General features: G+C 45.1%; 1 protein-coding gene across 1 annotated transcript in view; it reads left to right on the top strand.

Moving 5' to 3' along the window:
* Limch1 (LIM and calponin homology domains 1) overlaps positions 1-25,159 on the top strand; it is a 313,640-nt gene that overhangs the window by 122,364 nt on the left and 166,117 nt on the right. Inside the window, exon 3 of the mRNA XM_038340732.1 lies at positions 24,650-24,719. Within this exon, the coding sequence (XP_038196660.1) occupies positions 24,650-24,719 (70 nt within the window). The remainder of the gene's footprint in view (positions 1-24,649; positions 24,720-25,159) is intronic.

The following is a 25,159-nucleotide window of genomic DNA, read 5'->3' as shown; positions in this document are numbered from 1 at the left end:
TGAGGGACTCATCCTGTGGACAAGGCACGTTAGCGGACTGCATAGTTCTTTATAAACATATTTATTTTGTAGATGTTTTTTTCTACGTACTTTATGTCACATTCTTTTCTGCTTCTCCACTGCCCTTTGTTCAAAGAACAGTTGGGGTCTCCAGATTGCTGTTTTGGTTCCCCTCTTCCCCTGGGGGGTACTCTTCTTAGACCTTCTTTCCCTCAGCGCCTCTCCTCTGTGTGTTCTATCTAACCTGGAGCTCATCTGTAGGTGAACTGCCATTAGTTCAGCATCTCCCAGAGCTGAGCTGAGTGGACAGGCTCCAAGCCACCCTTCTGGGACAACACTTTCAGCTTGCTTGGAGCTGCTCATACTTTCTGTTGAAGTGGGTCTGTATTTTTGTCAACTTAACATACGCTAGAATTATTTGAGCATAGAAAACCTCAGCTGAGAAAATGCCCCATCAGATTTTACCTGTTGGCAAACCCGTAGGGCATTTTCTTGATTGATGATTGATTTGGAAGTATGACCTGGGAATAATTGTAAGAAGAATAAACCGTTCCTCCTCTAAGCTGTTCCTGCTCATAGTATTTATACCGTTTATAGCAGTAGAAACCTAACCAGGCTAGAATCAACTATTGTTTGGGCAGAGGGACAAGCCCAAGATAGGTGAGTGATCGTGTGAGGCTTTCAGCCGTGGAAGACCAGACCACTGTTGTTTTTGAAAAAATAAGTGTTTCGGTGGCTGAGGACCGGATATTGGTTCCTGGCTTCCATAGTAAGGATCCAACTTGCAGCCAACGGAAGCAGAGACTGCTCTTTCATTCCCCAGCTGCTGACACCTGAAAAATCACACAGAAACTATATCAATTATGGTTTGGCCAATGACTCTAGCGTATTCCTAGATAGCTCTTACATCTTAAATTAATCCATTTCTGTTAATCTGTATATCACCACAAGGCTGTGGCCTACTAGCAAGTTTCCGGCAGGGGTCTTTCTCCTTCAGCAGCTACATGGCGTCTCCCTGACTCCATCTACTGTCTCTCTCTATCTCTGTTTGGAGTTCCTGCCTGGCTTTACTCTGCTAAACCATTGGCCAGAACAGCTTTATTCAGTAGCCAATAAAAGCAACACATACCCAGAAGGACATCCCACATCAAGCCTGGAAAAGCATGCTGAGGGGCATGAACTGCTTGATGGCCCAAAGGAAGGATCACACATTTCTCCAACATAGCTTTGGAGGGGAAAACTGCATCAGGAGCTGGAGAAATAAGCCATGGAGAAATTTCCAAGTTCAGGACTTACAGAACTGTAGAAGTCAACATAAAAACACAGCTATCACCTAAGAGGGGATGAGAGATAGTTTATTCTGGAGCCAAATGTGAGTGATCATGGCCCAGAAATGCAAGTTGAGGTTAAGCCAAAGTCTGTGTCCCAAAGTGGTAACGGTTTGATGTAATTTTTATAGTAAAAGAACAAAGAAAATCAAGGCTCCTTTCAAACACGTTACTTTTCTGTTGCGGTAAACACCCTGACCAAGACAGTTTACAGAAGAAAGGGTCTCTTTGGGTTTGTGGTTCCAGGGGGAAAAGAGTAGACCCTGCTGTTGAGGCAACAGGGCCGGAAGCTGGAATAGGAAGCTGAGAGCTCACGTCTCATTCAAATATGTAAAGCCTATAAGGGCCATTCTCATCCAAACCACAACTAGATGAAGGCAAGACAGGAGAAAACGCTGCTACAGTCCTCAGATGCTCTCTGTCAGCATTCTTAGTCCTCTAGTTGGTTGGAAATCAGGAGCGTCTGTTCCTACTTCTCAGAGGATTTACCTAATGGTCACAGAGATGTCATACCAGGTACTGAGGAAGGTAATAAATTGATTTAAGAGGCCAGAGAGGTCCCAAGATTACTTGGCCCTGGACTTGCAACATTCCAACCTTCCCACAGCCTTGACGTTCTAATCAGTTAAGCATCCCTGCAGAATGGTCAGTGGAAGGTGTGGTTCCTTCCAAGAGTTTTAGTTCACAGAAACCATATCCACTGTCCTGGTGCTGAGCTCAGGGAAGCCTGGGGACAGTAGAGTGGCAGATCTCCCTTCCCACCCTGTGTTCTGCTGGCTGACGTTAACAGGTACATTTCCCAGGACTTGGACCCTGAAGCCAGTCTATCAACAAGGATGATGCGGGGGGAGCAGTTTGCACTCTTGCATCCATGGTGGCTCCGAAGAGTAGCCGGGATGCTGAGAGTGTGCCTCCATCCAGAACTGGAGAGGTTGGTAGGTAGGTGCTGGTGAAGGATTTCTCACTCAGAACTGCCCGCTGTGTTGTGGCGCTGAAAAATACAAGTTCTACAGTTTCAGTGTTTGAAAACTAAGCAGGTCATTTCTCTTTTGAGTGGGTATTCCATAGTATATAATTCTCTTTGTTATGTTTTGGATATGGAATGCCCCTCGCTCCCATGGGCTCATGAGTTTGAATGCTTGGTCTTCACCTGAAGGCACAGTTCTGGGAGATTATAGAACTTTTGGGGCCTAGCTGGAGGAAGTGGGGGCACAGCGAGGGGGGAGGTAGCCCTGACTTTTCCTGGCTCCATTTCTTGTCCCATCTCTGCTTCCAGATCTACCCAGTTGTGAGCAAGTAGCCTCACACTCTTCCCACACCAGTGAGACCTAGCTTTGCCACCAGAATTTCCCCGAGATGCCGGACTGTGCCCTCAAACTTTAGAGTCAAAATAGCCCCCCTTCCCTTAAGTGATTTCTTGTTAGTTCCCAGCAATAAGGAAAGTAAACAATACAGATTTAAAGTAGATGATACTGTCTATAAAAATTAGGACTTTTGAACTTGGCTTTATTCAAGCTCAGTTGGGGGCTTCTTTCAGTGTCAAGACCTTAGTTAGAAAATAAACAAACTCGCATTTTCCCAAATTAGATAAATTCTCAGTATTAGTTGTAGCTGTATAAAGACTTTCATGATTTTTGTGTGCCAAAGGTGCCCTGAGCTGTTCACGAGTCTAAAGAAAACTCTCTGTTGGTTCTCACTGAGAAGGAAGGCACTTCCCTATGAGGAGCCTGGCTGCAAATTAACCCATGGGTTCAAAAGTACCGTAACTAAACACATTTTACAGAAGGAATAGCCAAGGCACGGAAGAAGAGCAAATAGCTTGGGAAGCCCATGCGGAAAGAAAGACTTCAATTTAGGAACTTGGATTTATCAGCTTTGCTCCTTAAAACTGTTTGTGGAGCTAAGGCTTTAGGGGAGAGAGAGGAGGGAGGCAGAGAGGCTAATGGGAGAAAGGCTAGAGAGCTGATGGAGGGGCAGTCCAGAGTTACCTGCTTGCTCTCAGCTGGGCAGAGAACGAACAAACTGGATGGCGTGATGGTCTTAGGAAAAGAGAAGCATGAAGAGTCTGGTGGTCCTGATGGGACCAAAAGGCAGGACCATAGACTATGGAGCAGGGAGAGCTGGAAGAACAGGGGTCTGTGGTCAGCAGATGATGACATCCAGGTGGAGATGAATGAGAACGATGGACCGGAACCAAAGATGAGAGTCAGGAGAGATGGACACCTCCAGGTGGCATGTAAGATGAGGAGTGAGTGGCATCAAATCCCCTCCCCCAGCTCTCTCTGCCTTCTCGTGGCTTTGCACTGTAACCCTGTAGAGGGACCCTTGTGTATATAGGTGTATATAGCTTACGTGTAGGAATAGCAAGTATAGAGTGAACACATTCTTTTAATTCCAATACGTGTGTTTTTCTCTCAGAAGCTCACCGTCCTCGGTTGTTTTCGCTAAGGGTGTGTCGTGGAGGTGCAATGCCAAAATGACCTGAGCCCTTGCTGAGAGTTTCATAAGGGGTCTGGGACCAAAGTGTGACACAGCTCCAAGTGTCACGTGTACGTGATAAGTGTCACACTATCAGATATAGGAACCAAGTGCTACACCGTTTTCTTGAGAATGTATGGGTCCATGAAGAAGCCACTCCTGGGATGGAATGGTGACTACGGCTCTAGATTGCCTTGAAATCACTTCAGAAGGGGAAGTTTCTGCCTTCCTGTTCTACCATGACTTTGTCATTCAGACAGACCTCCAAAGAATTTCACATAGATACAAGACTGGCAAATTATGGTCTTCTGCTTATTTTTGTACTGAACACCTTGTTCGAAATAGTCTTTATGTATTAAAATGCCTTTTCAGAGGAACTAGATGAGCCCCAAAGGACTATGAGATTGACTTTAGATATAAATTGCTTATTCTTATTAAGTGAGGTGATTGAGTTTGATCAATGCAAGATATTATTTGGGCAAATCAAATATTTTTTTTTAAACCGAAGAATCACTCAGGAATTTCTTTCAACTCTTCCCTTCAATTTTTTATTTTGAGCAATTTCAAATGTATAGAACACCTATAATAATATACAGATACCTGTATATCATGCACCCAGGAATACTGATTACTCTCCTTTTGCTACATTTATGTTATTTATTTGCATACATACCTCTTTTTTGCACTAAGCATTTGAAAGTGAGATACAGATATCATGAAACTCAGTTCCTGAATTCTCGAATGTGCATCATCTAAATCCAAGGATATTCTCCTGTAAGACATTCAGCCACGCCCAAAGCCGTGTGAGAAAACACAGTGAAACAGTCGTTGTAACTCTGCTTGGCACTCCACCACTAGCTGTCCCTATTATTGTCAGCGGAACTAGGCCAAAAGCCAATTATGGTGATGACGTGGTCAGCGCCCCTCTGTGTCACCGCGCACCCGTGCGCTCTCCCAGGGGCTGCCAGCTAGCAGCAGGGTGAAGGAATTTGCCTTTTACTTCCTAGCTTCTCTTGTCTGGTTGGTGAGCAAAAACTGGGCAAGACATATTGAGCCCCTTTCAAACCCGGTCATCTGTGAATAATGACCTTTGGCTGGCAGAGCTTGGGAACTAGAATGCTTATTTCGCAGACAAAAACCCTGATCACTGTACTGATGTCACCTACTCCTGCTTCCCCAGTTTGCAGTGGCTTCTTCCTTGGGCAGCCTGTGTACAGCTCTCCAGGCAGACCCAGTGGGTTTCTAAGTACCATTTTAAGTCTTACTCTAATATTATCACAGAACTCCATCTCAGTTGTGTATCTACATATGTTGCTGACACTAGACCCCAAGCTTCTTGAGAACGCTTTTGATATATCCTTGTATTTCCCTCACTGGGCACTGGCTTGGCATGTAACATCTGCTCCAAATACTTGTTGAAACTGAGACCCAGTAGTAAAACCTATGCCTAGGGCATCAGTGGATACATCCGGTATCCGATTCCAACAATGGTATTCGCGAGAGAGAGAGAGAGAGAGAGGAGAGAGAGAAGAGAGTAGAAGAAAGAAAAGAGAACAGAGACGAAACCTTCTCCCTCTCTCTCCCTCTCTCCCTCTCTCCCTCTCCCTCTCTCCCTCCCTCTCTCTCTCTCTCTCTCTCTCTCTCTCTCTCTCTCTCACACACACACACACGTACACACACATACATAAATTTAATACAAAGAACATATCACTGAATACCAGGGTAGTGAAGGCTGGGACATCTGTTCTCTTTAAGTATGAGATTATCCGCTGGGACCCTGATTTTTCTAGATGGTAAGGAGCCGCATGGATGAGTTTTATTTTGCCAACACATTCCCATGGAATGCCATGAGTATGTGAGTCTACAGATAAGTGACCAGTAAAGAAGGCTGCAGTGGGCTTTTGTCTCTGTTCTTATGTTGACAAAATAATTTTCTGAAGATAAGAAATCAGCTGGTCCACTCTTGTTTATGCTGTCCCTGATAAATGAGCTGCTTGCTCTGAGAAGGAGGGCTTGTCTTGGATTCCTGTCATGATTTCAGCATGAGATGTGGTATGCACAGATATGACTGGCCCTCTACGGCAGATGGAAGCTGATGGTACAGCTCTGTTCAGAAGACTTCTTGTCATGAGGGGGACTTGTGGTGTGCTGTCCATGCCCAGCCCAGCTCACCAGCCAAGCCCAGCCCAGCACAGCCCAGCACAGCCCAGCACAGCCCAGCACAGCCCAGCCCAGCCCAGTCCAGCCCAGCCCAGCACAGCCCAGCACAGCACAGCCCAGCACAGTCCAGCCCAGCACAGCCCAGCACAGCCCAGCACAGCCCAGCCCAGCACAGCACAGCACAGCCCAGCCCAGCCCAGTCCACCCCAGCCCAGCCCAGCACAGCACAGCCCCGCCCAGTCCAGCACAGCACAGCACAGCACAGCCCAGCACAGCACAGCCCAGCACAGCCCAGCACAGCACCAAGTTAGGCACCGAGGAGTATAGGCAGGAACATGAGGCATCATTTTCAAAGACTTTAATGTGCTTCTAGAGTGCTCTCTCTCTCTCTCTCTCTCTCTCTCTCTCTCTCTCTCTCTCTCTCTCTCTCTCTCTCACACACACACACACACACACACACACACCACACAATGTAGTAAAGTTAGAGTGGAAATCAGTGTCTCCATAAATGTAGACATGAACAAGATTTGATCTCCAGGGTTTAATAAAAGGGTTAAAGGGGGACATCTCTGTGATTTGGTGAACAGTTATGAAGGAGATGATTTATCAGTTGGGTTTCATTTTACATAGGCCAAGGGAAGCACCCATTTTTATAGGAGAACTATTTTTAGTTCTATCTTGTGTTTTTTATTCTTCTTTCTCGGTGTTTTCGCAGGGCTTCTGATCACAAATAGCAGCCAATTCTCCAACACCAGCCAGCTGTCCCATAACTTATTCTTAAAAAATTATTTTTTAATTAGTTTTTTAAAATTTTATGTGTATGATTGTTTTGCCTGCATCACCACACATGTGCCTTTTGGAGGTCAGAAGAAGGCGTTGGATCTCCTGGAACTGAAGTTACAGATAGTTGTGAGCCACCATGTGAGTGCTGGGAACTGAACTCACATCCTCTACAAGAGCGACAAAGCCTCTTTATCACTAAGTCATCTCTCCAGCCCTGTCTTAGTCTTGACACTAACTGGAGTCAGTGCATATTCCACAAGGTAAGGGCTCTATGCCACAAGACCATACCCTCGTCAGCCCAATGGGTTAGCCAGGTCAGCCGTCTCACTCAGCTACAGATTGGAGGAGCCTTGGATCTCCTTCCTTGCATTTTATCAATTGCTAAGCTGGCTTTTCAGGAATGAGACAAATGCCTTGGGTACATATACTAGTTTATCAGAAGGGTTACCAAGGAGAAGCTGTGATGAAGAGATGGCTTTGGGTAAGGTATGAGGCAACAGACATGGGGCTGCAGAGCCCTCCCCGGGCGGGTCACACTAGCATCTGACCGCCAGCAGTGCAAAGTCACTCCTTGCTTGTTCTTTAGAGATTTCTTATGCAACTCCATCACATAGGCCTGCTTGGTTGTTAGCTCCCCTTCCCCAAGGATGGAAGTCACATTGGAAGTTTCAAACTTCTTATTAGCTTTGATTTTTCTAGTGATTTGGTTTCTATTGAAGGACCCATGAAGCATTACCTCTTCCAACGAAAGATGCTCTTGCCCCTCAGGAAATTTCATAAAGAGTTCTGCCTCAGTGACCAGGATCAAAGACCATTCCCATCACTAGGGAAGTCATGAAAGTTTAAGGGGATGTATGCCAGGAACCAGGGGCAAAGTTTCTTTTGTTTTGTTTTGTTGTTGTTGTTTTCGAGACAGGGTTTCTCTGTGTAGCTCTGGCTGTCCTGGAACTCGTTCTGTAGACCAAAGTGGCCTTGAACTCACAGAGATCTTCCTGTCTCTGCCTCCTTTCAAGTTCTGGGATTAAAGGCGTGGATTACAACTGCCTGGATAGCAGGGGCAAAGATATGAGAAGGTTTTGTTACAGGCCACAACATTGTGGCATTCTATTTAGGAACAGCAGCAGGAAGGAAGGTTTGGAGTCAGAGAAAAGTGGCTGGTAAACAAGAACTGACTAGCAGTTGGTAACAGAGGGGATACTTCTTTCTATAATTCAATGAAGCATTTTTTAAAGAACATATTTTTATTTTATGTATATGGGTGTTTTTCCTACATGTATATCTTTGTACCACTGGTTTAAAGTTTCAAAAAAGGCCAGAAGAGGGCTTTAGATCCCCTGGGACTGGAGTTACAGATGGTTGTAAGCCACCATGTGGGTACTGGGAATTGAACCCAGGTCCTCTGGAAGAGCAGCCAGTGCTCTTAACCACTGATCCATTCATCTAGCCCTCAGTGGGCATTTAAAGAGCCCACTTACAGATGTGATATCACTCTTAATGATAGCACACAATGCTGTGAAGTCAGGCAATAAAGGAGGCTTATCATGTCTGGTTTCTGAATTCTAACTCAACATGGGTTATAAATCTTTGGAAACAGAATTTAGGTGGAGAGTTTAAGGGAATCCAGCAACTCTTTTTTATTACCAAGGGAGATGAAATAGAAAATAAACAGGCCGTAGATGGCAGAATGCCATGGAGGAATACTGTACATCCAACAAGAAGAAAAATGAGCTTGGGAAGAACTGCAGATAGACACGCTGGGCTAAAATGTGGGAGGCAAGGTGTAGTTGTAATTTTCTGTCCCACTTGCCAGTTCCCAAACAACTACACAGAGACAAATTAATTATAAATACTTGACCAATAGCTTAGGCTTGTTACTAACTAGCTCTTACAACTTAGAATTAACCCATATTTCTTATCTGTGTTCTGACACACAGCTCAGTACCTTTCTTTGGTATGGCATGTTCATCTTCTTACCGTGTCTCCTGGGGACTCTGCCCTCCTTCATCCCAGAACTCTTTCCCTGTCCTCAAGTCCTAACTAACCTCTTTCTGCCTAGCTCTTGGCCATTTGGCTCCTTGTTAAACCAGTGAAAGCAACCTATCTTTACAGTATACAGAAGATTATTCCATAACAGCAAGGCATGGAATCAGAGTAGCTGCGGCACGATAGGGAGAGCAGGATTAAAAGGGCCCCATGGGCCACACAAAGATTTGGAAGTCTGACCTCTAGAGCAGAAGAAATGAGAATATTGATGAAATAATCAGAGTAGAGTGTGCATTGACTAAAAAATGGACTTTTAAAAAGAAGTCAATCTATCTGTTGTGAATGACAGATGATGGGGCTGGGCTCTCGACCCAGCTGGTCAGGGTCCTCTGTTTCTGGGGAAGGGTTGAGGTTTCAGTTTGGGCAGGTCAAGTCTGTGATATAGAAATCTACCCAAGGGGGAGACTTGTGGGCTTTGGGAAATGAGGGCTTGGAGTTTTGGAGGCTGTCAGTGGAATTGGCCTACTCAAATCAGATCATAGAACCTTGGTGAGATGGCATGGGTTAGCTGTGAGGTACAGTAGGGTCCCAGGGAAGGAGTGCCCCTGGAGCATCTTGAGCACCCTTGGAGCATCTGGAGTACCCCTGGAGTATCTGGAGCACCCCTGGAGCATCTGGAGTACCCCGGTAGTATCTGGAGCACCCCTGGAGCATCTGGAGTACCCCTGGAGCATCTTGAGCACCCCTGGAGCATCTGGAGAAAGGAGCAGAACACATCTCAGTTTGTGGGAGTTTCTCTCTTGTTCCAGGGAAAGGAGGAAGATGGGAACAAAAGAGCTGTCAGAGAGCTGAGAGGAAACCAAGAAAGTGTTGTCATGGAAACTAAGGTGGCTAAGAAGACTTTTAAGAAGCTAGACCAGCCTCCGGTGTTCTCTACGTAGACACTGCTTAAATCAGGCTGAGTAAGTCTTGCCCCAGTAGTAGAGGAGACACTGGAGGCCTTTGCCAGTGAGTGATATCAAATGATCATTCTCCCCCGGGCTGCGTTAGATGTATCTCTTGGTTTTTCATCATCTCCGTGGGCTACTATTAAAGATCTCATGTAATATGAACAACAAATGCAGTGCTTTCCTGAACCACTGAAAATGTAGTAAGAGATTTCTGTCAGCCGATGGCTTGGAAATATAGTGACTCCACAGTTACAAACCAAGATGGCACCGAAAGGGGAGGATAAATAGATGAGCTACAGAAACAAGTGGCATTTGGGGCTGCCCTCTGATAACTGGGGTACATGCTCATCCTAGGGGTTGACCATTAATTTCATACTGGTGCTTTCAGAATCTCATTGTTTTGTGCTTGGTCTGTGACCCTCCTCTCACTAAGTGTTCACAGACCTGAGCAGCTGAGCAGCCTGGATCCCCCCAAAGCCCCTGTGAAGCCGGTCACATGGAGGCGACCTAGGGTGTTGGAACTCACTTTATCTTTGGACTCTTTGTCTGGGGCTTTTTCACCAACCCAGATTCTCACTCCAATCTTAGCACACTCGGGTCCTTTTTGCCGTTACCCATTCTGGCCCTAGCAGGCTGTTAAGAACTTGATAGGCCTTTTTTGTAGGTTTCTCTCTTGTTTCTCTTGCCAAATCACAGTTGGCCCCACTGACTTGGCCTGTCTCCAGCTTTCGGGCACTAAGACTCATTAAGCTTTCAAGTTCAAGTGAGGACAGTTTGAGCTGCCTTCTCCCCTCCACCCCCCGAAGATTGCTAGTGAAAAGCTGCTTTTTGTGTGATGATTGGCCTCGCTTAGGTGGGGACTTAGGCAAAGACTGAGTATTCCCAGCAGCCTTCTGTCAAGAACGAGGCACACACATGGACAGCAGGCCAGGCCAGTGTGCAGGGCTCTCATGATGGGCAGAACGGACCCCTGGTCCTCCGCACCTCAATAGCCTGTTGGCAGAGTTGTTCCTGTCAGTTGACCTTTCAACATCACTTGCAGAGGCGTCCTGGGGAGCTCTTGTGAGCACTCCAGCATCCAGCGTTTGCAACATGCTCACCCTCATCCATCTTTGTAATATTTTCCCCATTTAAAGTGATGTCATCCTTGTCACAGTTTCTTTTCTCTTCATTCAAACTTTTGAATAACACAGATCTTAGATCTTGGAGCTGGTTCTGGTACTTCTTGTCGATGTGTTTGAAATTTATTTCAAGGTAATTATCATTCAATAACTGTTTCCCCACCCAGTAGGTGGTGGCTTCTTTCCCCCTCATCAGCCTGTGCCTTGATAAACATTAAGACTTCTATCGACTTAAAACGGCTTAATTAGTCTCTTGCTTCCTGAAGACATTTCATATTTATGGATGAGAATGACCAGTTGCCTTAAAGACTGTCAGGGACCTGCAGGCTTAACTATGGAGTGCTGTGTGGCAGAGGGAAACAGCTCTGCCCCTTTGCCCACCTGGTGAGGTTCCATGCTGGATTAGGCTTTGCCAGCGTTTAAGAGGATTTAGTAGCTCCGTAATTGAAGTTCCTTAATAATTCATTTTTTGATTGCCTCTCCTGGGCTGTCAAGCTGGGTGGGCTGACTTCCCGTGATGAAGTGTGTAAAATCCTGTCTCTGCCATTCTTGCTCACTGTTTTCTTTGGTTACCTACAGGAGAGGGCCTTTTCCTAAATAGCCTACCGAGGGCCTGCCTTATGAATGGTTTCTTTTTAAAGTGAACTGCGAAAGTCGACTTCCTTCTTTTTATTACAGCAAACAAAGAGGGAAGGAGATGGAAAATTGAGGCTGCTGGGTGTGGTTAGCTCCAGTGCCCGCCTGCCCTCAAGCTGCTGTAGATTGTTCTGGAAGGCTAATTTTATGGCGGAAGAGACTTGCTTACCTCATCGCAGGTGGAAAGTGAAACATGAATTCATGGGTCCTGGTGCTCCCCTCAGGACATGAGGGGGTTCCACTGAGAGGTACCCGGTGTCCCCGATGGCTAGGTGCTTCGTTTCCACGGTGCGTTATCAGTGCTGCCCTTTGCACTGGCCCCAGAGTTTGAGCTATTGTTCCTGCTGGTGGCTCTGTGCTTCCCATTCCACAATTCGCTACACTTCATTCCAGTTCCTGGTGTGCTCTCCTTCCTGGCCAGTTTCATCCCTCTGAGTCCTAAACGCTCAACCACACTGGGCGCACCTGGCCCTCCACGAGCTGACACTATGCTGTGTCCTGCGTCCAGTGCTTTGTATGCACGTGGCTGTGGCCACCTACAGTAAAAATGGAAACTCATTTTAAATGCTCTTTTGTAGAGATGAGCTGTGGGCTGCGTTCCCGCTGCCTGGCTTTCGGCCGCCTGGCTATCTTATACCCCAAAATAACAACACACAAACTGTATTCTTTTAAACATTGCCTGGCCCATTATTTTCAGCCTCTTACTCACATCTTGATTAACCATATCTAATAATCTGTGTAGCACCACGAAGTGGTGCCTTACCGTTTAGTTTCTAGCATACGTCCATCTTGGGCTGGAGCTTCATCGCATCTGTCTCCCTGAGGAGAGGCATGGTGGTCTGCTCAGAGAGGCGAGGCGGGGCAATTGTCTGAGCCTTCTACCTCACTTCCTTTTTCCTGTTCTGTCTACTCCACCTATCTATGTTCTAACCTATTAGGCCAAGCAGTTTTCTTTATTAATTAACCAATGAAATCAACAGATTGATAGAAGACCCTCCTCCATCACTCTTTTCTGTGTTTTTTATTTGAAAGGTATTTGGGCTGTGCCAAGATTTAGAAGTTGGTCTTACACATGACAGTACTCATGATGATTGTAGTTTTTCTTTTAGCTTGATTCTATGTCCTGTGAAGCAATGGCAGTGATTGTTAGCCCTCTCTTACTGTAACAAAACATCCAAGACAGGAATCTTTAAAATTAATAAAGGTTTGTGCTTGCAGTTTCAGGGGTTTCTATCCATGGTTAGTTGCCTCTTGCTTTTGAGCCTATGTTAAGGTTCAAAAGCCAATTGAAAAAAGGCCATTTGGATGAAATATCCAGAACAGGTAAATCTATAGGCAGAGAGTGGATTAGCAGTTTCCTAAGGCAAGAAGTTGTGGGTGTGTAAGAAAGAAAAGAATGCAAATGGGCTTGGAGTTTCTTTTAGGGGATAGGAGATTAAAGTTAGTTGTAGGGATGGCTGTAATGATCGCAATAGCTGTTGAAGTTTAGATTTCTAATGGTCCAGCTATGGGTGAATAATACTTCATTAATAACATACACACATATTTAAATTTATTTTATTTCAAGAAGTCTAAAGTATCATCTAGATGTACTTTTGGTTTTTTATATTCTGTTCTTACTGGTATGACATTCTAATGTATTATTTGTACTTTAGAACTTCATTAATGACATTGTATTCTCGATTGATTTTATATATATATATAAAATCAGTGATATATACATATATATATATAATTATATGAGAGGTTCTTGTTTAGATAAGTGTGGCCTCTCAGACTTGTGTGCTCTTGCCTACCTAGTACAGGTGATGAGGACCCAACACATCTGATGCCCACATCTGGCCCTTCCCCTACCGGAGCTCCTGGCCTCAGGAACAGAGACCATGCACTTTGGTTGCAGAGCCCCTAAGGCAGAATGGCAGGTGCTATGCGAGGAGAGCTGTCACTGGTGCCTTCCTGCTCACCTGTACCCCATTAGTGTACCCCATGACATATCACCAAGGGACTCTGCTGCCTTCTTTGGGGACAGCCAACTTCCAACTGTCCTTTGGAGAAATCACAACACCCCTCTTCCCACCCCACTCCCACAGATCAGCAGCCACTTCATGAGGAGAGAGGTACGGAGAATGACCTGTGTGAGCCTATCAGATGACCCTGCTGCTATGTGGTTACCTGGACCCAGTTTTAAATGTGGTCCCCAGAGAATGATTTAGCTATGACCAACAAAAGTTGCAAAGTTATGAATGGATCTGTAGTCTGTTGTAGTTTCCAAATTGATGTTTAAGGCTTTTTAAAGACTTGCTAGTTATTAATTTCATATCAATTCACTCAGCAAGCAAAGCACTAAGGCCCTGTCAGGGACTGGCCTCTGTACCCAGCTAAGATTGCAGAGAGGATGGACTCTTCCTAATCAATTAGATTTTCTGTCATTTGGGATAAATAGGGAAGCCAAAGAGCTTTGGAACCTGGTAATGGAGAGGATAACAATCTCTACCTAGGGAATGCTTTGATGAAGAGGCAGCACTTAAGATGCATTGTAAAGGATGGGTAGAAGTTTATTAGACCGTAAAGGACTTGGTAGGTGGGGCTGTATAAAGACAGAAAACTGCAGGTCTATGAAAGTACTTAGTCACAGGAAGGGTGGACCAGGGCGAGCGCATGTGCGTGGTGGGGCAGATTGGGATGTGAGATCAGGATCAGAGCAGTTTGTGGGAGGAACTGAGCAGCTGTTGAAGAGGTTCCAGCAGCACACGGTGAGCAACTGTAGCCAGGGTCATTCCTACATAGAAGAACAGTGATTTGGGACTTGAATTTGAGGACATGAACCCTGTGATGGAGACTTTGATAACTTTTTTTTTCCTGTTCTCTAACATGAATATGTGCAACTGTAATATTGTGCTCCCACTCCCACAGCTACAGGGGCCGTAAACAGGCTCCCTTCACCTGTCTCATTCTGTTCACCCACAGTGCAAATTCCTGCTGTGTACTTCCCCGTTCTTAAGTTCCTTTCTTTGTTCGTCATTTAAAACATAGGTCACCTCCCCATAGAATGAAATGCACTCTTGTTTACCTGTGGCCCCCACACCATCTGAGTCTGTGGCAGCCCTGCTGTGGAACCCAGGCCCAAGAGTGTGCCCGGGGTTAGTGGGGGTGTGTGGGGACAAGGAACAGGAAGCACACAGTTCTAATTGGTCTCGCTACAGCAGGATCTCCCACTAACAGGAAGCACACAGTCCTAACGGGTCCCGTTGCAGCAGGATCTCCCTTCTGCAGCCGTTGACTCCCCACCCCCATCTCTTCAGAACATCAAGTGAGGTGAAGCTAGAAAGCTTGAGGAGTTAAATCTCAGCTAGCCTTTGACAGAAAGCAGGACCAGTGCCTAGGATGGAGTCCCAACCTAGATGTGTTTGTCCTTAGAGGCCTTACTGCCTTCCCGTGTGGGCATCCTCCCTTCCTTCCTCCCGTCCTCAGCTTTTCTGTCGCCTCCTGCCCTCTCCAGAGGATGACGCCCATGTAGAGAACTCATATGAGCTCATTTGCTCCCTCCGTTATCTCCCTCCGCCTAAGGCCGGATGCTTAGGAGGAGAGCGGAGCCAGTGATTGACACATCAGACTTCCAGCTGTGGGAGGCAGGGTGGAAACTGGCTTGGAGGAAATGATAGTGCTGTGTGCACTATGAGGTGTGTACTGTATATATACACACCTGGCCTTTGCCAAGCTGACTGTTCCTTCCACACTCCTCTTGCTTTCTTACTAGCTGGTGTTTTTACCCCCAGTTTCAGAGGGCGAAATGGAGGCTCCTGGATGTTGACTACTTAAATAACTTTAATTGTGACTTATAGTTGGGGTGTGGATGCAGGTGTTTGTTTCTGGTCATTTCTATTACTCTTAGGATCTTATGGGTTTTTGATTCTAAGGACTTCTTATTGAAGGAACCTGCCTGGGGTGGCGGGGGGACTAGAGATGGCCGCGTACCCACCTTGGGCTGCACACGGAAGCCTTTTGAGTTGGGTCACTGCGTTTTCATTATCTAAGGTTTCTCTCCACCCTACTGACAGTGAACATAGCAAGAACTAAGTTTTTTAGCTTTGTGAAAGAAACACTAATTGCAGTCATTAATACATAATTACTACACAGCACAGTGGTGATTACATGTATCACTGCCTGTGTCAATGTAACTTTCTACTCACCCTATTTTGCAACACTAAATTCCGTTCCGTGTTGCCATTTTCGCAGTTCATTAACCATGTGTGCCATCTCAAATTGGTAGCTGATGAAAGCAGAAGAGAACTTTAGTAGAAGTCTTGGTGGGAAAGGCAGTTTGGGGTTGAGGGTTCGAACACCAGGGGAAGGCATTGATGGGTATATTAGTTTGTAAAAAAACACTGAACGAAAGTAACCAGCATGCAAGGGTTCATTTGACTTATATCATGTGGTCCATCGTTGAGGGAAGGTGAGGCAGGAACTCAAGTAAGAAACCAGAGGAAGGAATCAGAGCAGAGACCATGAAGGAACACTGCTTTCTGCTTACTCCTCGTGGCATGCTGAGCTTGCAGTTTTATACAACTCCTCTGCCCAGGGGGATGGTATCGCCCACAGTGAGCTGTGCCTTCCACATTGGTTATAATCATTAATCAAGAACGTGCCCCGCTGATATGCATCTGACGGAGGCTGGTCCTCCATTGGGGTTTCTTCTTAGGTGACTCAAGTTTTTGTCAAGTTGACAGAAATGTAGCTCAGAGGGAAGGTATCCGGTGACACTAGAAAACCCGGACGTCACCTGGAAGAGGGGATGATCTGATCTAAAGCCGGGGTTTTAGAAGCGCGGGTGTCGTGGACTCATTAGTGTGGGGGCTGGAGATTATTTGTTGGGGTGCAAAAAATTGTATGTAGAGTGCCGTAAACGAGACATCTCGATCATCATCTCTTTACCCAAGGCCTTCGTGGAAGAGAGGGCAGAAAGAGTGTAAGAGCCAGAAGTCAGGGCAGGCTGGAGTCAGAGAATTTGTGCACACGACAGGACTGTCACACTCATGAGCTCACAGCAGTTGTAGTTGCCTATGTAAAACCAGGCCAGCCAACATTCTGGTATGAAGTGGGGAGGGGCTCATGAGACTCCACTGTTGGCAGCTCGCGGCTTCAGCTGTCAGTTGACCTTAAGGGTGTGGCCCCTAGTAGTTAACTATGCTCCTGAGGATGGTCCCATACCTATGAATATATGAGCAGCATAAATTGGAGTTGGTGGGTTATTTTAAAAAAATTAAAGGAAAACATAAAGGTGGGAGGGGCAGGAAGGTGGGGTAGACCTGAGAAGAGTTAGGATTTGGAGTGGGGTTGTGTTAACATGATCACAATACTTGCAAGAAATTCTCAAAGAATTAATAAAATATTTTTAAATGGAGGATGATAGGAAAGGATCCTGTCTGGATTTAAGAAGTAGTGTTTGTGATCCCAAATCTATTGATGGGAGCTGTGACCTCAGACATGTGCCTTGACCTTGATGAGTGACTTTCCTTGTGTAGGTCACTTGATTTGGTCCCCTCTAATCCCCGAGTCCATAATATCCAGGCAGCAAGAATGGCTGCTCAAGAGAGGCTTGGCAAGAGAGCTTGAAAATGAATCGGCGGACCCTCAGAGCTGCAGAGAGGTGCTTTCCGCTCCTCTCGGTGATGGTAGATCATGTGACATAAAGCTTCGGGGAGGTGTGTGGCCAGGTGCTCGGTTTCATGTTTGAGGACAAGGTTCCCTTAGGTAGGATTTGCCATATAGGTTTTCTTTTCACTGGATGAGGTCCTCCCAGTGAGAGTCAATGTGGAGTTGGCATATAACTAATTAACACTACATCGCAGTGGTCTAAGATGACAGAAACGTGATTGCATTTGTGCAGCTTGAGTTTGTCATTAGGGAGGGCTAGAGGTGAAGTCAGCTAGAACTCGTGGGGAGTGCGGAAAGAGAACGAAGAGTTGCTCGTAAGTGTTTTAGGACTAGGCTCAGGTGGGCCATATTACTCCTACCCAAACTCCATTGGCCAAAAGTCTGTTACATTCCTACAGTAAATGGGAAAGAAGGCAGGAGAATGTGGCTTAGTCTGTCTGGGAAAGAAGGAAGACAAGCGGGGGTGGTGGGGGGTCGGTGAACAGACTCTAACACAGAGTTCTGTCAAAATAGCAGCATTGGTCAGCTCAGCTTCATGGGCCCAGGATCAGCCCTGATTTCAAGTCAGCAGAGACCTTCATTGGAAGCTTCTGTGATGTTCTTGGTGTGCTCAAGGCACATGGTGTACATGTGGCCTACCTGTTACCCGTTCTGGACAAAAGACAGCACCCTCCAAACCTTTGGTAGCTGGTAGCGATGACAATTTGTATTCCAACAGTGTTTTACTTGCATGGAGTCCTCCTTGGTTCAGATTTTGCTTTCCCTTTTCTTTTAGTAATTTCTCCCCCCCCCCCGCCCCCATCTTAAGAGTTTGTTAATGTTCCTGGTTCTGCCAAGACAACTCTAAGAAGAAAACTTTAAATGACATCTGTAACGGGTTTATGGTCAAGACTGCACTGATCACGTGCTTAGGTTTAAAACCAGATGCCATGTTCGATTAAATGAAAATTCCCGTACCTTCAATCAGGGCTCACAGTCCAATCCAGAAAACCATCAAGGAAACCATGTAGAGGAACACTCTTGAGCCAAATGAAAAGGGACACAAAAATGGGTCATTTTATCGTCACTGTTCCCAATTGCAGCTGTGCAAACCAAGCTAATGAGACGATGATGTCATGTATTGTTGTAAAGGACAAAGCGATTTCCCGTGAGATGAAGCATGAACTTCCCATCCCGGGGTTTGAGGTCCATAGTGGCTCTCTCCCAAACTCTAGGCAGCGGGTAGTTATGGGTCAATATGACTTGTTTCTCTGAGATCTTTATCCAGAGGTGGCCAATGAGAGAAACTAGGTAAATGTCATTTTAGGCTTGGGCTAATGGGAAATGGAAATTAAACAACTTGGACTCACCTGCTACAGCGGGCCATGCTCAGCTACTAAATAAAGAACCAGGCAATTTGCATTTATCACAGCCTCATGGTGAGCATTATCTGGAAGCTCAGTGCAATCCTAGATGGAAGCGAGGGCTTTCTCACCCCTGTTTTATTAAGGGGGAAACTAACCCTTGCTGAGTACCTTCCCTTTACTTACAGTTGGTAAGTATGGGATCTGCCTGCTAGAACTTAAGATTGACTCCCAAGGTTATTGTCACTCCCTGATCTTCACTCTGAGTGCCATAAATTATCTGTATGATTTATTATTTTTTCTGTTTCTCATAATACACATCACTATATATAATATGTATATATTATATATAGCTGTAAAGTTATCTTTACACTTATTCACAAATGGTGTCTTACAAATATAAAGTAAGTTACTTCAGTCTCGATTTTAAAGTGCTTCCTGTTGAATTTAGGTAAACAATCTTGACACCTCACCTGGACAGCTTACGCTCGGGTCTTCGGGAAGTGAACCGCTTCCTCCTGCACATCATACACCACCGTGTTGAACATCTGAGGATCCCTGAATAGACCAACCCTATTCTTCCACCCAGGCCTCTCTGTTAGCCTCTCTGTCTGTTTGGAGCTGTTGTCTGCACCTCTCTCAGTAACTTTGTAGTATTCAATTGTTTGTTCTTCAATGTTACCTCCCAAGAGTTTAGCCTTCTGACCATCAGTTGAAGTATTGGTCACATGACTGGTCACCAGGCTGGTCTTCTAGTGTTTATGATTATCTCGAGATTCCTTTCTGTTTGTTTACTTGTTTTCTCCTCCCCGCGCTGCTCCGCTTTCTCATCTATAGCAAGGAATAAAGCCTTTCTCGTCCACTTGTATGCCTAGAGTACCACACACCACAAATACGATAAGCATTTAGCAATAGCTCCTTCTAGTTGGTCCTTTTATCCCCATAATTTTTTGTGTCACTAGTTTTATAATATGGAAATATTTAGCCTTGAAGATGTGGGATATGATACCATGCTTTCATTTTTTTTGATGTGTAAAATTACACCAATTTCCAAGAAAGAAAGAAAAGATTTTGAAACAGGGTTTCAGTTTATAGACCAGGCTAGCCTGGTACTCATCACCAGCATATCCTGCTGTATAGCCTTCCCGGTATTGGGATTGCAGATGGCACCACATGCCCAGTCCAGAAACATTGTCAGTGAGTACAAAGGTGATTTGTTACCTGACAGAGTAAACTACCTCTAAGACCATCTATCTAAAGGCTTTGGAAAGGATACTCCACAGGCAGAACAATAGTACAGTAGAGCCATAGTACCGTATTCCCTGGAGAACAGACATGTCTGGAATTCCTGCTCATGATGTCGTAGACCATCCATAGACTGAGCAAGAACATGATGTGTCTTCCATGAACCACCCCATTAACAGATAGTTGATTCTAGTTCTGTTCATTCTTACAAATGTTACCACTGTGTGTGTGTGTGTGTGTGTGTGTGTGTTTGTGTGTGTGTGTGTGTGCTGGGATTAAAAGCATGTGCCACTGTGGCTGGCCTTGAAGCTGCTCTCTCTCTCTTTCTCTCTCTCTCTCTCTCTCTCTCTCTCTCTCTCTCTCTCTCTCTCTCTCTCTCCCCTCTCTCCCCTCCTCTCTTCTCTCCCCTCCTCTCTCCTTCCTTCCCTTCATCCTTTCTTCTTCCTTTCTGTCCCTTCCTTTCCCCTCTCCTCCCCGCTCCTCCTCTCCCCTCCCCTTCCCTTCCCTTCTTCCGTAGCTCTCTTGGAAAGGATTCTTTTTAAATTTACTTATGTACACTGGCATTTTGCCTGTATGTATGTCTCTGTGGGGGTGTTGGATCCTCTGGAACTGGAGTTACAGATAGTCATGAGCTACCATGTGGATGCCGGGAACTGAGCTCCTGTACTCTGGAAGAGCAGTCGGTGCTCTTAACCACCAAGCCATCTCTCCAGCCTGAAGCTCATCTTTCTAAAACAGCAGCCTGTAGCATAAATAACCACCCAAAAGGTAATATGACCTGGTCATATTACCAGCTGTGTATCTTGAGATGTCTGATTGGTACTTAGTTTTTCATTTTACAGACGTGGTGGAACATACATGTAACCTCTTTCTTAGAACAAGGCTTTTGGGTAATAATGCACCTCAGAAGGGAAATAAATATAAATCACCATGCTCATCATTGAACAACCTGTCATTCATAAATTTACATGGATGGGAAGCAGTTGTGGCTTTAAGTAAAATTATAGATGAATATTCTTCCTCATAGTTGTTGCTTGTCTCTTTGTTTCTTAGTAAACAGAAACTTTTCCTCAGGTTAAGGTAAAATACAAGATAAAATCCAGGCTCTGGGTAATGTGAATTTGATGTCGCTTTGATGTTGTTTACTGTAACTTCAGTACAGAGCCAAGAGACTGTTTACCCGGGAAAACACAGCCGTGCAGTCCTGAAAATGTCCCAAATGTGCGAGAGAGCAATATGTCCTCCTATTTTCTTGGTTTTTAGTGAAATGTTTTTGAGAGAGGCTGTAGTTTTCCACCACCCCTTTCAGTAAAGTACCGTGTTATGGTTTGCTTTGTTTCTTTACATCTTCATGGGCTAGGGAAGTGTCTGTCATCAGAACAGTCTATGAAGGAAGAATGTAATGATGAGTTTATAAAAGATGGGTGAGTAGAGCCATCATTACTACAAATATCAATGAGTCCCTTGGATGCAGAAGACAAAGGATGCCCTTTGAAGAGAATTTTTAGCCAATACATTATGGAGGAGAGTTGTTTTTTTATTCTACTTTCATCAGTTAGCAATATAGCTTAAAACCTATTAGCAATGCTATGTCATTTGGTTTTTAACATCTAAAATTATTTAAACAAATGATATATCAAAAATGCTCTCAGTCCATTGACAATGGCAATAAAAACTTACACAAAAACGTGGGGAAGTATTCATAGAGAGTGTATGGGCTGGACTCTGCTAGCTTCTCCAAACCTCATCTCTTTAAAGCTGCTCTTGAACCTGCATTACAGTTGATAAAACAAGCTAACAGCCATGTCTGGACCGCCACTAGAAAAGGACTCAGCTGGTGTTGGATTCAGGCAGTCCTCAGAATGAATGCTTTTCCATCAGTTCTCCAGTATCCTCTGTGGTCATTAGTAAGGACATAGCTTCCATATGCATCGGTAAGACATGCTCTCCAAGGGAGATTGTCCAACCTCCAGGACAGACAGTTACTCCTTTGTGTTCATAGAATGCAAAAACGACACCATTTTATAGAAAGGACTAGAGAACCTGGAGATTTGGTACTAAACCTGGAAATAATCCCCTGTGGGTACTGAGGGACGGCTGCTTCACTAAGACAAGGAGCAGGACAGTGTATTACAGTGTGGTGTGGTGTGGTACAGTCTTGCCCTTTTAAAAATTATGTGTAATTGCCTGGTGGTGCACACCTTTAATTCAATACTCAGGAGGCAGAGATAGGCGATCTCTGTGAGTTCAAGGCAAGCCTGATCTATAAAACCTAGTTCCAGGACAGCCAGGGCTGTTACACAGAAAAACTGTGTGTCAAGAAATAACAACAAAACAAAAACAAAAATTATGTGTTACTTAAGTTTTTTCATTGGCAATTCTTCACATTGTCTTCAGGGACTAGACTGCGGCCCCATGGGAGCATAGGAACAGCAAGTGATCTACACTTTGTTATATATCCCTTTATTTTCCTTTGAATTGTCAAGAGTGTACACAGATAGTTTATAGTTCTATTTTAAATTACATGATGAGGAGCTACCAGGAAAAAGAATACATGCTGAGAATTCTATCCATTCAGCTGTACAGAGAGTGAGAGACATGGGATTGCTCAACCTAAATGGGACGTCTTCAGACCCCTTCCTTCAAGGCTTAGGGGTCTATGGAGAAGAGGAGAGGGAAAAACTGCAAGAGCCAGGGTAATGATTGTCACCAAGGAAACAGCCTCTTCCAGACACAACAGGACCAATGCACAGATGAACTCACAGATGCTATAGGAACATACACAGGACCCGCATAGGTTCAAGTCAGAGAGGATCCCAGCACTAGCAAGAGAAGGTGGTCTTGGAGTCCCACCCCTAACTAAGAAGCTGTTTGCAGTTGATACCTGCTGGCTAGGAGAAAATCAGTTTTTCTCCTGTAGTGTTACTAGTTACATCAACCACAGTCCAGAGAAGTCCCTGCACCCAGGAGTAATTGACCAGCACACATACACCCTCCCCTTTTATGGACTTTTTGTTTTGTTTTGATATTTTTTTTATCTTATTGGTATTTTGCTTGGTTTTTTTTTTTGATTTTTTGTTTTTGTGTTTCTGTGTAGGTTTTTGCTTTTTTGAGAGAAAGAGAGAAAAAAAAGAACATAATGTTCAATGGGTGGGGAACTGGGAAGGTTCTGGGAGGAGATGAGGGACCGGAAAGATAAGATCAAAATATATTGTATGAAAATGAATTAAAACAAATTAATTTTAAAAAATCTGTCCTTTTTTTCCTTTGGAAATCTTCTGTGTATTTTAAGCCAAAGGATGGGGAATTTTAATACCATCTAAGAGAACATACTGACCTAGGTCACATGGGTACTGGGCCTAGCGGGACCTCTGAGCATCTCTGGGAAAGTGACTCAGCTGTACCAGACCTCAGCTTTCTATGCAGTAAAATGGAAAGTTACCTCCAACTCAAAATGCCAACAACCCAAGCATAGGTTTTATAGAAGTACTTTTCCAAAAGGGTTAAAGGCATGGCTAAACTGACCTGGTTAATGGAAAAGAGTAGCCAGCCACTTTGGCCTCGGTGAACTAAGTTTCTCATGCCTGCTCTGACCATTACATACTGGAGCAGTGTGTGCGCCTTGTAATGACATGTCTGGAGAGCTGGTGCTGAGCTTCGGTACAGAAGCAGAGCATTCTATCCCACTGCTGTGGGCTGTCTCCATCCATGTGGAGTGTCTGAGAATCTGTGAATGACCTGTGGAATCTTTCAGCGGGGCCTGGAGCCTTTACTGGGGTCTTAGATTGCAGGGCGTAGAGCAGAAGTTGGCAAACCTTTCCTATAAAGGGTCACAGAGGGGACATCACACACTTTGTAGGCCATATGTTCTCTCACTGCTCACTGAACACTGAGGCTGTAGACAAGAGGAGCTGCAGGCTAATCTTCACAAGCCGGCTTGGCTGCAGCTGTGTGCCAGTAGAACTTCATTTGCAAAACAGGTGCTGGATCTCCCCCTCGGCCCATGGCTTTGAGGTTTGTTGACCCTTGAGTTTTAGTAAACTTCAGATTTCTCTTTACATAGTATTCTGAGGTAAATCCTCTAGCTGTCTAAGTCTTAAGTAAGTACTTCCTTTCTACAATCCCTTCCTGCCAGCTAGCGAGTCCTTAATGAGCACCCCCTAGAGTGGAGCAAAGGCTGCACTCTGGCTTCTCTCTGACGCTAGCCACGTTCTCGTTTCACAGCTTGCTTGCCATTCTTCCTGGTCTTCACACTGTTTATAGTTCCTGCAGACCACAGCTCAGTCATTCTGGCACCCCCTTGCTTATACTTCCATTTTCACATGTGTTTAAGCTCTCCCTGAAAACTCTTTTGCTTAAGTGATTTTTTTTTCTTTTTTGGTACCTAGGGAATGGTGGTCAGCCTTGTTTCGGATCTTCAGGATGGGATTGGTTACCCTCTTAGAAAGTACACTCTTCCATTTTTAAATGAAGCTCTGCCACATCTAGCGAGCCGCTCTCCTCAAAGTACAAATAGGGTCTGGAGACAAAATTTGTCTTGGCAGATCATCTGCAAAGATCTGTGTTGGTCTCTGAACCCAGTCCATCCCCAGAGACGTCCTTGCCTGAGCCAGGAGAACTGGCAGCTTGCCTTACCCTGGGTTGTGGTACATGGCTCTGATTCCAGACAGCTCTCTCCTAGCCTCAGCCTCCCTCACGTCTTTGTCTGTTCCCACGAAGCACTCTCTGCGTCTTTCCTTTCTCCTCTCCCGACTTTCCACTCTGTGACTCCACCTGCTGTCAACAAACTCCATGTTGGCAGAGATCTTTCCTTACCCAGGGAGGCTGACGGATGATTGAGATTTACAGCTTGCTTTAAATTCCCAGGTTTTCCTAGTCAGCAATTTAGCCACAGCCCGGGATGCAGGTGATTTGTGTGATCCATCTTGCTTGACGTCTCACTTGACATTCTGCCTTTCTCACGACAGGTTGCTGAATGCTATAAAGCCAGGACTTGTTAAAAAGATCAATAGATTGCCTACCCCCATTGCAGGATTGGTGAGTATCCACAATTGAGATTTATTTTCCAATATTCCTTGGCTCTAACCTGAGGGTCACGGCAGTGCCGTTTATCACAGCTGTTCTCCTGCAGTGTGTATTCTGCGTCAGTGAGAACACGTTGACTTCACTCCACTCAGAGGTTCCTTGAGCATGAAAAATTCCAGCCATGTTCAGATGGCATTTTAATCATTGTTTGTATTTTTTCCCAAGAGTGATACAGTCCTCCAGTCGTAAAGAGGTAAATTTGTTCTGGGGTAAGAGGCTGATAATTTAGTTGAGCCCAGGAAGGGAATGTGATTTTAATTACATTTCCTCTTCTTGGTGCTTCACTGTGGCCCCTTTCAGTAGGGAAGAGGGAATGCCTCTTCCAGTGTTAATCCAGCACAGTCTAGTTGTAAACTAACGCTCTCCGAAGAGGATGCATGCCAAGGCTAGCC

This window comes from Arvicola amphibius, chromosome 1 (assembly GCF_903992535.2).
Source record: "Arvicola amphibius chromosome 1, mArvAmp1.2, whole genome shotgun sequence".
Taxonomy (NCBI): Eukaryota; Metazoa; Chordata; class Mammalia; order Rodentia; family Cricetidae; genus Arvicola; species Arvicola amphibius.
This window is presented reverse-complemented; position numbering and strand designations above follow the sequence as displayed.